Consider the following 12,158-nt stretch of genomic DNA (forward strand, 5'->3'; position numbering starts at 1 on the left):
TTGAACGAATTTTGAGTAGACATCATCTTTCAGATGTTTAAACACTTCTACCAGCTTTTGTTTGTGTCTTACAACTCGTTCTTGGCATTGCGAATTATTTTACCGTCAGTGTATGTGAGGTGACACCTCAGGTGTCCGAGGACGCGGCCACCCTGCAAAATGCGGACGGTTTCCCGTCAGCGAGGTAACACAGGTGGGGTGGTGTTTGGTGTGCAGATGGCGGAGTCGCCGCCTCCGCCGCCGCCGCCGCCGGCGCAGCTGTTCCTGGAGAACGCGACGTGGGACTACGACGAGGTGTGGGCGCGCGCGCTGGCCAACGGCTCGGCGGCGGGCGCGTCGTCCCTGTTCGAGGTGCCCGCCGGCGTCATCGTGCTGCTGTCCGTGTGCTACGGCTCCATCTCGGTGGTGGCCGTGCTGGGCAACGCGCTCGTCATCTGGATCGTGGCCACGTCGCGCCGCATGCAGAACGTCACCAACTGCTTCATCGCCAACCTCGCCCTGGCCGACATCGTCATCGGTCTCTTCGCGATCCCCTTCCAGGTACCCCAAGGATATATCGCCCAGTCTTTCCTCCATGCTGCACGGCCAATTAGGCAGCCACTTTCACTGCACTGCACCACAGCAGATGGATAAAGCCCATTTGCGGCGTCCAGTTGGTCTCGGCCAATGGCATACATTTCTATCGCCAGTGTCACCTGCATTCAGAAATTCCACCTCCCCATGCAAATCCTTCCCTTTTCCTCCTACCTCACCCATACATATGTACACACAAACACACACACGCTCTCTCTCTCTCTCTCTCTCTCTCTCACACACACACACACACACACAGCCTTTATTTTTTTTTATCAAGCGACCTATTGTCTACATCATTTTGTCCTTGTCCGCACAAAGCAGTCTTCTTCTGTATCTTAACAACTCGACCAAAAGTTTAATTGTCTGAACTTGTTCAGAAATTTTCTGTTTTCTGGCGAGCCCAGCAAAAGACGCACCTGACTACCAGCAACTCCCAGAAGTATTCTAAGACTACTGCCACCCTTTATCCAACTCTCAAAAGAATTCAGACACCACCACCCTAACCACTGTCACACTTAACTGGAACCGGCAACATACATTCTTGAAACTTCAGCAAGAACCAGGCCTGTTTTCACTCTCCAAGCCGTGTGGGTGCTGTGTTGTCAGAAATATATGAATTATTTATATATAACTGAGCCATAGCAGTTTTTAAGTCATCTACCCTCTCTCTGCAAGGCTCCACTCCTTATTCCAATTTCTGGATAGCTATCCCGTGGTCTGCTACTTCTTCTACTAACTGCCTTAAATTTTCTACTGTCAAAACTCCATTTATTTTATTTAAGATATCTTCCTTGTGGTTTTCTTTATTTCTAACATTTAACTCTTCTAGTAACGACTGACTTCAATCTATAACTTTCTCCCCTAGGTTATTTTTGTCGCCTTCTGTTACACTAAGTCGTTCACTGATTGTAGTGAACTTCGTTTCATATTCGCCCTTCAAGTCCCGCCTCGTCTGTATAGTGTGGACTCCAGAATATAAATTTGAATTCATGCCTAAATCACTGATTAAATAACATTGGAACACACCTGAAGTACGCTTGAATATCTCTCTTTCATTGATACAAGTATGAAGGCGTGACTGATGGACTGATAACTGTCATCGTCAATAATCAACAACCTAAGTTTTACCTGTAAACCAGCTGCTGTTTCCTCTATTAAATTAGCACTAAACAGTTGCCTTTCATGACTCTACACGTAGCTTTCACTTCTGCTCTCACATATGACAGTTGGCATAATTCCACTCATACACCAGTTACACTTATGTACAACAGGTAAAAACATAAAATGACAAAGTGTCCGCGTCTCTGTGTTCACCATATGGTTGTGCATCAACGTAAGAAAAGTGGATTTTCCTGCGTTTCATTAATACCTTTTAAAATGTCAAGAGTTATTAAATCTGTCAAGTAGTCCATAGGTAAAAGTGAACATCAGAAACAAATGGTAATATCAAACGTTTATCGTAAGATCACTGTTACAACACACGTAATCATGTATGTCAAGTTCAGTCTACGTTAGTGAATCATGACGTGAAATTATTTGAACAGACGTATCTCTGCAAATTAGTTTCAGTTACAACGTTTGTCAGGGGAGATAAAGCCGCGAATGAAACCCATTTAGCCCTTCGCAGTGAAGTAAGCATGTTTCTACTACTCGTGTTAAAAAGGGGAGCAAAACATTTGAATGCAAGTACAATATAGATGGATATATAACTGTTGTCCTGAAATAACTCTCGCTAATCTCCATGTCATTTAATTTTATCTGTCTGTAAATGAAGTCTGCTGCGTATAGTTTTTAGTTATGTTCTAGCATTCACTGTTTTGTCAAAAATGATGGCTGCCTCCAAAATAAGTACCAATGTGATTCCGCTCCTCCTCACCTCAGATGTAACTGCAGCAGCATATGACAGTCTGTATCCATATTGTGTCAGATGTCTTCAATGTAGTAGGTAGACGTCCGGAAACTGACAGACTATCTCTCAAATTAACTAATCAGTGCTATCAGTTCCCACTGTTTCCCGTTAGCGCCACTTTGCTACGGAAACTTCATTAAATGTTATGGACGTAGCACGGAAATAAGATTTACTGGACAAGCCTATAGATTTTACATATAATATTGACAGTCACATAAAGATTTACTTGAATAATGTTGTACCTGTTTATTAACATTTCACTGTCAACTTAAATGCATACTTTTATCCACACAGTAAATAATTTGACAATAATTAATCTGCTTACAGTCCACCTCATCCATCACGAAAACCAACAAATAATTGCTCCTTACAACTAAGCCCGCACCGCCGCTGTAGTTCAGTCTCATTTTACCTTCGCTACACAGTCTGGGCTGATATGCCTAGTAATCACGTCCTTGAGGCGAAAACTAGCTGTCACCCTCTTCTTTCAAAATTCTTCCAAGTATTGCTCTCCTGCAGTCTTCAGTGCCTGTTGTTTTGTTACATCTTCTTCCTTGAGTTTGACTGTCTCTTTCTTCTCTTCATCGCTGATAGTTGCAAATCGGTGTCTTTCCACATATTTAGTGATTCTTTGCTAAAATGCCGTTATGACAACTTCTTCATTCCGCACGTCTCTGAACAATCAAACTATTTCGACTGCCTCGGTATTATAATTCTCTTCATCACGTTATATCTTCCGAATATAGCTACAAAGGAAGTTGGCTACCTTCTGCAAACTACTGCTCTTCTCTACTAAATTTCCTCCTGTCAATCTTTAAATTTCAACATCCCTGCATCAACTGCTCCTCTTCATTTGTCACTTTTAATAAAATTTGCAAGGATTAAATTTCTGCACTCAGACCTAACGACTCTACATTATATCGAAACCACAGAGAAAAAGACATACATGTATTTATGTTACACTTTCTTTACATTAGTGTCTATGCATGCATAATTATACAAAAAGACAAGAATATTTCAATGTAACATATGTTTCATTAAAATATCTTCTGCTAAACTGGCGGTGGAGAAAGTCTTTGTTACAGGCTCTTTCAGAACAATAGCGAATCTATTTTTTAACTTGTTAGTCTGTTCCTTTATTTAACAAACACAGGCCTTTGATTGCTCCATCAGATCTCCGAAAGTAGTCTCATGTTACTCTTCCAGTTCTCCTGACTTTTTCCTAAAATTAACCTCCTCCTGTTCTAGTTGTTTCTTCAGATCTCCCGACGTATTCTTAAAACTAGTCTTCTATGATTTATTTACGGATCTCTTTAGTCTATGCAACCAACTTTCACTCAGAATCACAATCTGTGCATTTACTTGACCACAATTGTAAACAGTAGTGATAGAAATGTAAACTGAAAAGATTCTTCTATTACCACAGATCAACTGTACTATCAACTCTGAATGTTTTGCCCTAACAGAAGCTCTACTGCAAATTAAATCCCTTAACATTGTCCAGTCATTACTTTAATCTGTACTTCGTATCAGACAAACTTCCTCCATATGTGAACCTATAAGCTTGATGCGAACAATCACCTCAGGCACAGACATAAATATCTCTAAATATCTTTAACTGGAGTTCATGTAGGTGGTTATTTATTATCCATCTTACTCTTAGCTTGTATTTGATGTGAGGTATCCATAGCCATCTTCACAAAAAATTTCAACAAGTATGTGTTACCTAGATCATAAATCAAGGAAATAGATACCTATGACTTACAGTATTAAATGTCCCAACAAAAGAAAAAATTCAGGCCAACTGAACTGTGTCGTTCAACCAGAACGGAGTTATTTATTCACAAGAGAAATGATCAAATCACAGTCAGACAAATCCCTACTAAATTTGAATTAAAATTAGAAATATGACCTAAATTCATCAACAGAAGTCATAAACAGCATGTATTACACAACAGAAAGAGGAAACAAATTGTGAGGGCCAAAACATACTATCACAGGACCAATCACCAAAGTCAACAGTCTGTCAAAAAATAAGCAAAATTTACTGAATATCATTAATTCCAGTGTCTTAAGCCATCTCAGAATATTCGATTTCGACTATATAATTCAACATATCGAAGAGTTATACCTGACGAGGTAGATAGAGGGCGAAGGGGGCATTTGTTTCACAAAATTTTTTAAAGTGCACAGGAAGTTCGATCTACCATTGCAGGCACTGCTGTAGCGTAATTTGTACGTTTGATATAGTTATCTTGTTTGATTTTCTATAAAATTGGATTTTCAATATCTCCTTCGTTTCGAGAACATGTCTAACTGTTGTTTGTGACATATGTATCTTCCTTCTGCCTTCATACGTCGACTTTCGTGGACTATGTTCTAACAAAAGGTGAAGTTCATGATTTCATACTGATGAACATCACAGGGCGGCATTTTTTCCTTTGCACAAATATCTATTTTCTCTAGAAAACAGATGGCAACACCGAATGCTCCTGACATTTGGAGGTGCTTTATTCTTCTTTCTGACACTGTGAAGAAACAACTTTAATCGTTAAATTCCAAGACACAGAATGGCTTCTGTATGGGTTCCGCCATTTTCATTTATGACACGGCATTTTCCATCTATGCAGCATCGCCCATGCGCCGATTACCAGTACACTGCGCTTGTGAAACCTTCGAAATTTCTGTTTCTTTTACATTCATTTTTATCTTATATCGATCCATCGCTGGGCATTGAATACTTATAACCGTTTCTAAAAGCTGTAAGCTGCATTCAAAAAGAAACCATTTGTAGGCTGTAGAATAAAAGTACTTGATAACATCGTAATTTAATTGCCTGCCGAAGAAGGTGTAGTCCCTAGAAGGGTGCGTAATCCACAAACTCGCCGCTGAAGAGAAACGGGCGTACATCCACGAAATGACACAGGTAGCGAGGGCGCGCTTTCACGTCGCTGCAGTCCTTCATCTACGTCTACTTCTACATGGATCCTCTGCAAATCACATTTAAGTGCCTGGTAGAGGGTTAATCGAACCACCTTCACAATTCTCTATTATTCCAATCTCACATAGCGCGCGGAAAAAACGAACACCTATATCTTTCCGTAAGAGCTCTGATTTCCCTTGTTTTATCGTGGTAATCTTTTCTCTCTATGTAGGTCGGTGTCAACAAAATAGTTTCGCATTCGGAGGAGAAAGTTGGTGACTGGAATTTCGTGAGAAGATCCCGTCGCAACGAAAAACCCCTTTCTTTTAATGATGTCCAGCCCAAATCCTGTATCATTTCTGTGACGCTCTCTCCCATATTTCGCGATAATACAAAACGAGCTCCCCTTCCTTGAACTTTTTCGACGTACTCCGCCAGTCCTATCTGGTAAGGATCCCAGACCGCTCAGCAGTATTCTAAAAGAGGACGGACAAGCGTAGTGTAGGCAGGTTCCTTAGCAGATCTGTTACATTTTCTAAGTGTCTTGCCAATAAAATGCAGCCTTTGTTTAGCGTTCCCCACAACGTTCCAATTCCTTCCAATTTAAGTTTTTCGTGATTGTAATACCTAGGTATTTAGTTGAATTTACGGCTTTTAGATTAGACTGATTTACGCTGAAGAAACGGAAATGGAAGCTTCACAAGGAAAGCATTCACTGAGGAGACCAAAATCATTTTATAGAGAAATGCATATACGTAGATGGCGGCAGTATCGTGTACACAATGAACGAGCATAAAATTTCAGTGCACTGACGCAGCTGTCATTTGTACTAATTTTATTCATTCCAAACGTGACTGTAGCCGCACGACGCGAATTAACGGACGTAGAAAACAGAATGGTGGTAGGAGCTAGGAGCATGGGACACTCCATTTCGGAAATAGTAGTAAGTTCAGTATTCCGCCATCCACACTGTCGAGAGTGTGCCGTGAATTCCACATTTCTTGCGATACCGCTTACCACGGACTATGCACTGGCCGACGGCCTTCATTTAAAGTCATGAGTAGCGGCGTTTGCATAGGGTTGTCAGTGGAAACAGAGAAGCAACACAAAGTGAAATAAACCCACAAATCAATTTGGGATGAACGACTACCGTATCCTGTAGGACAATGTGCCGAAATTTGGCGCTTATGGGCTTTGGCAGCAGACGACCGACACGAGTGCCTTTTTTTAGCAGCACGACATCGCCTGCAGCGCCTCGCTTATGCTCATAGTCATATCGGTAGAACCTTATACGTCTGGGAAACCGTGGCTTGATCTCGTGAGTCCCGATTTCAGGTGGTAAGAGCAGATGGTACGGTTCGAACGTGGCACTCAGAGCCATGGACTCAGGCTGTAAACAAAGCATTGTGAAAGCTGGTGGTGCTCCATAACGGTGTGGGCTGTGTTTATAAGTACTGGACACGGTCCGCCAGCTGAACTGATCATGATCGGTAGTGGATATGTTCGACTACTTCATTGACTTCATGTTCCCGTACAACGATGGAATTTTCAAGGATGACAGTGCATTATTTCAGAACATTCTGGACAACTCGATGAATTTGGCCTGCCAAATCGCCCGACATGAGTCCCTTCGAACATTTATAGAACATAATCGACTGGTCAGTTCGTGAGCAAAATCCTACACCGGTAATCCTTTCGCAACTGTCGACGGCTGTAGAAGGAGCATAGCTCAATATTTATGCAGAGGGCTTCCAGCGACTTGTTGAGTTGATGCCACATCGAGTTGCTGCACTGCGCCCAGCCAGATCTGGTCCGAAACGGTATTAGGAGATTTTCCACTTTTGTTCAAAAATGGGACTTAACATCTGAAGTCATCAGTCACCTAGGCTTAGAACTACTTAAACCTAACAAAGGACAGCCCGAGGTAGGATTCGAACGCGCGACCGTAGCAGCATCGCTGTTCCGGACTAAAGCGCCTAGAACCGCTCGACCACAACGGTCGGCCCACTTTTGTCATCTCACAGTAATCAGGTAGTGCGTTTGCTGATAGCGAAAGGGGTGAGGGAAAGGAAATTCATGGAATAATGTCACAAGTGTATGGATAGCAGGGCATGTCCATCACAACGGTGAAGGTGTAGCTCAAGAGATTCAGGGAAGGACCCTTGTCGTAGCTCTATGATGCGCGGACTTGAAGGTTACACCGATTTACCGATGCCATTGTCCAACAGATGGATGCTCTCATTATTGAAGAGTGGCTCCTTACTGCAGCAGCTATTACCAGAGAGGTCGAACTGAGCATGGGAAGTGTTCACGCCATTAATTAGACCAGAGAGATATTAGCAAAAGTATGCCCCCAGCGGAGCCTCACGTTGTACAAACACTATACGCAGCATGTCGATTGGGACTCTACCTGAAATATCTGCGAGGCTTGCAAGGAAGGAAATAAGTTCCTGTCACTGACTGCCGCTGGAGGCGAGACTGGTGTCACCGCTTCGAATGCAAGTGCAAACGCCAAAGTCTCCAGTGAAGCGGCCACACAAAAATCCAAGGCTGTCCGTACAACTGTGGGAATTACCTAAAATGGTTGTCTTCTTATCGACTTGCAGCAGCAATGGACAACAGTGAATGCACAGCGATACTCACAAACACTAACCACGCTCCGCAAAGTGATCAGATCAAACCGACCAGGGCAGATCATCCCCAATGGCAATCCGCTACGCGATAGCATGAGGGCCCATACAGAAAATGAAAGCAAGGAGCAGTTGCAGACATTCTAATGAGAGTTCCTCAGTTACCCAGTCCGGATCTTATGCCGTGCGATTTTACCAAACGCAGTGTTTTGCACACTAGACTCACATTCGGCAGGACGATGGTTCAAACAAGAGTCTGGTCATCCTGATTTAGGTTTTCCGTCATTTCCATAAATCGCTTCAGCCAAACACCGGGATGGTTCCTTAGAAAGAAACTTCCATCCTCTCGTTTCCTAATCCGATGCAACCAATGACCAGGCTGTTTTCTCCCCTCCCCCAAATCAACCATCCAACCGACCTTCGATTATGCCATTTTTTGTGGGCCAAAAGAAGCAGACGATTTACCTCTGATGAGGACGTCAGGCAGTAATTTTCTAATTCATTCCCTACACACCCACAAAATTTTATGAGGCAGCACTCTCTGCCCTGTGCTGCATTGTGACAAGTGTCCCAAAAGTTCTGAACAGTACTTTTGAAATAAAGGTACAAGTTTCTGCTTACAGGGCTCCACTTCGTTTTCATTATTCCCCATATACATTCGTTTTCAATTTACCTTTGTTTAATGCAATAGATTGCTCTGCGACGTAAACTCACATGATGTCCATTACTATTATTTCTTCCCGTTTCAAGGGGAGAATCCCATTCTGCTGATAGGAAGCAGGCTTGGCCATACCTCCGCTCATCCACGATATAATAAAGAGGCATTTTTAATACTGAGGATACCAGACGTTTTCATCACCCTTGTATCCTATAGCAATTGTCGTATGTTCTCTTTATTTTCAGAGGATGAGTAAGAGCATTTAAAGATTTCGAAAGGAAGTTCGACAATCACACACGCTTAAGGCATCAATAGTTAGGCTCGGTCAGGTTCACGTACAACGTCGAGCTTACTAAAAATTCAACTCTGTCCCATCATCTACATAGTTTTACAGCGCAGTGAATATTAAGTAGTTTCCACTGCCAAAGAGTTTTCATAAATCTCACTGAGTCCGATTAAACAAATTTATTTCATCTTTGTAGCGGTGAAAAAGCAATTATAGCAATAAGTGCTGTAAAATCGTGAGGAAACGGATAACATGAAGAGCTCTGGTTCATTTATGTCATACCACAGAACATTTGGGATACCGGGTGTTTTAGGAGGTAGATTTATTAAAAAAGAAACTTTTCATGTAACGTGTGCCATTTTTCTCACTGAGGAACGGCCGTGGAATTTAACACAAAATATACCCACAAAATATGGTAAGCACAGGGAAACGATAGAGTTAATGGTTGATGTTGATGAATTCTGCCTCCGACTTGAATACACCGTTGAATTTTCTTGACTACACCACCCGTATTTCATCTGACGTCGTTTTGGCGTTCTTTAAAGAGGGTATCACCATTTATAACACAAACCATTGGTTCGTACGTTCTCTGTATTTTGGTTTGTAGACTTTACATTTGAAGGATCCTCACAGTTAAGTGCTAAAGAGGTAATATTCTGTTACCTTGCTGGCTAAGATACGTGACCATTTCTCCCGATTCACCTTCCGGGAAACAATAAATTTAGATTGCGTAGGCAGAATCCCCTTGCGTATTTCAACCTCTATACAAATTTCTCAGTTCAGTCACTATTCCGTAGATTGTTGTGTAGTTTTCTAATATACTAGTAAAGGCTTGTCCACAGAGAGTCTACAAGTTAAGATCATCCTTTCTCTGATTACATCAGTGAATTGGCGCGTAGGGTTTCCTCCTTCCTGTATTGTGTGAAGCTCTCCTATATGATGTCTCCAAAAGCAGATCTTGTAGCGCATTGCATTCTTCTGAAGATGACAGCAGGCAACCTGAAATTCTAATCAGTGGTGTGGGTAGCTAATTTCAACGAAAGAGTTCCTGGGGTGTCATTACGACTCGTTTATTTGTAAGCACCATAAAATACACTCCTGGAAATGGAAAAAAGAACACATTGACACCGGTGTGTCAGACCCACCATACTTGCTCCGGACACTGCGAGAGGGCTGTACAAGCAATGCTCACGCGCACGGCACAGCGGACACACCAGGAACCGCGGTGTTGGCCGTCGAATGGCGCTAGCTGCGCAGCATTTGTGCACCGCCGCCGTCAGTGTCAGCCAGTTTGCCGTGGCATACGGAGCTCCATCGCAGTCTTTAACACTGGTAGCATGCCGCGACAGCGTGGACGTGAACCGTATGTGCAGTTGACGGACTTTGAGCGAGGGCGTATAGTGGGCATGCGGGAGGGCGGGTGGACGTATCGCCGAATTGCTCAACACGTGGGGCGTGAGGTCTCCACAGTACATCGATGTTGTCGCCAGTGGTCGGCGGAAGGTGCACGTGCCCGTCGACCTGGGACCGGACCGCAGCGACGCACGGATGCACGCCAAGGCCGTAGGATCCTACGCAGTGCCGTAGGGGACCGCACCGCCACTTCCCAGCAAATTAGGGACACTGTTGCTCCTGGGGTATCGGCGAGGACCATTTGCAACCGTCTCCATGAAGCTGGGCTACGGTCCCGCACACCGTTAGGCCGTATTCCGCTCACGCCCCAACATCGTGCAGCCCGCCTCCAGTGGTGTCGCGACAGGCGTGAATGGAGGGACGAATGGAGACGTGTCGTCTTCAGCGATGAGAGTCGCTTCTGCCTTGGTGCCAATGATGGTCGCATGCGTGTTTGGCGCCGTGCAGGTGAGCGCCACAATCAGGACTGCATACGACCGAGGCACACAGGGCCAACACCCGGCATCATGGTGTGGGGAGCGATCTCCTACACTGGCCGTACACCACTGGTGATCGTCGAGGGGACACTGAATAGTGCACGGTACATCCAAACCGTCATCGAACCCATCGTTCTACCATTCCTAGACCGGCAAAGGAACTTGCTGTTCCAACAGGACAATGCACGTCCGCATGTGTCCCGTGCCACCCAACGTGCTCTAGAAGGTGTAAGTCAACTACCCTGGCCAGCAAGATCTCCGGATCTGTCCCCCATTGAGCATGTTTGGGACTGGATGAAGCGTCGTCTCACGCGGTCTGCACGTCCAGCACGAACGCTGGTCCAACTGAGGCGCCAGGTGGAAATGGCATGGCAAGCCGTTCCACAGGACTACATCCAGCATCTCTACGATCGTCTCCATGGGAGAATAGCAGCCTGCATTGCTGCGAAAGGTGGATATACACTGTACTAGTGCCGACATTGTGCATGCTCTGTTGCCTGTGTCTATGTGCATGTGGTTCTGTCAGTGTGATCATGTGATGTATCTGACCCCAGGAATGTGTCAATAAAGTTTCCCCTTCCTGGGACAATGAATTCACGGTGTTCCTATTTCAATTTCCAGGAGTGTAGTAACAGCTTACAATTTTGAAACGATTACTTCCTCAAAGTTAGTATGTTCCGAGAGCAAGGTTAAGCCAAATATCATATCTGAACATTATCTGAACACATTCTGCCGGCCGAGGTGGCCGAGCGGTTGTAGGCGCTACAGTCTGGAACCGCGCGACCGCTACGGTCGCAGGTTCGAATCCTGCCTGGGGCATGGATGTGTGTGACGTCCTTAGGTTAGTTAGGTTTAAGTAGTTCTAGGTTCTAGGGAACTGATGACCTCAGCTGTTAAGTCCCATAGTGCTCAGAACAATTTGAACCATTTTTTGAACACATTCTGTCGCCGACTCGAAGTATGTGCCAACTCAGAGTACGTTCTATCAGTGACTTGTGAGCTTCAAGCGTTGGCATAATCTCGTGCTTTCATCATGACACTCCGTAGCCCTACTTGAATGTTCGGTAAGTTAACAGTATTCATTTGTTTGATGATTTTACTAGTTTACTGCATAGCGTACTTATTGCAGTGAATCCCTGATGATCTTCCTCCTAGTACTAGTTGTGTCAAAAAGTGACTTTAATCATTACTGTTTAATAGTTCGCCCCCGGTAGCTGAGTGGTCAGCGCGACAGAATGTCAATCCTAAGGGCTCGGATTCGATTCCCAGCTGTCGGAGATTTTCTTC

At 44.0% G+C, this 12,158-nt stretch overlaps 1 protein-coding gene across 1 annotated transcript in view; it reads left to right on the forward strand.

The window, feature by feature from the left end:
* The first annotated feature begins 216 nt into the window (after positions 1-216).
* LOC126419600 (tachykinin-like peptides receptor 99D) overlaps positions 217-12,158 on the forward strand; it is a 263,652-nt gene continuing 251,710 nt past the window's right edge. The window contains exon 1 of the mRNA XM_050086788.1: positions 217-540. Within this exon, the coding sequence (XP_049942745.1) occupies positions 217-540 (324 nt within the window). The remainder of the gene's footprint in view (positions 541-12,158) is intronic.

The sequence above is a fragment of the Schistocerca serialis genome, chromosome 9 (genome assembly GCF_023864345.2).
Source record: "Schistocerca serialis cubense isolate TAMUIC-IGC-003099 chromosome 9, iqSchSeri2.2, whole genome shotgun sequence".
Classification (NCBI taxonomy): domain Eukaryota; kingdom Metazoa; phylum Arthropoda; class Insecta; order Orthoptera; family Acrididae; genus Schistocerca; species Schistocerca serialis.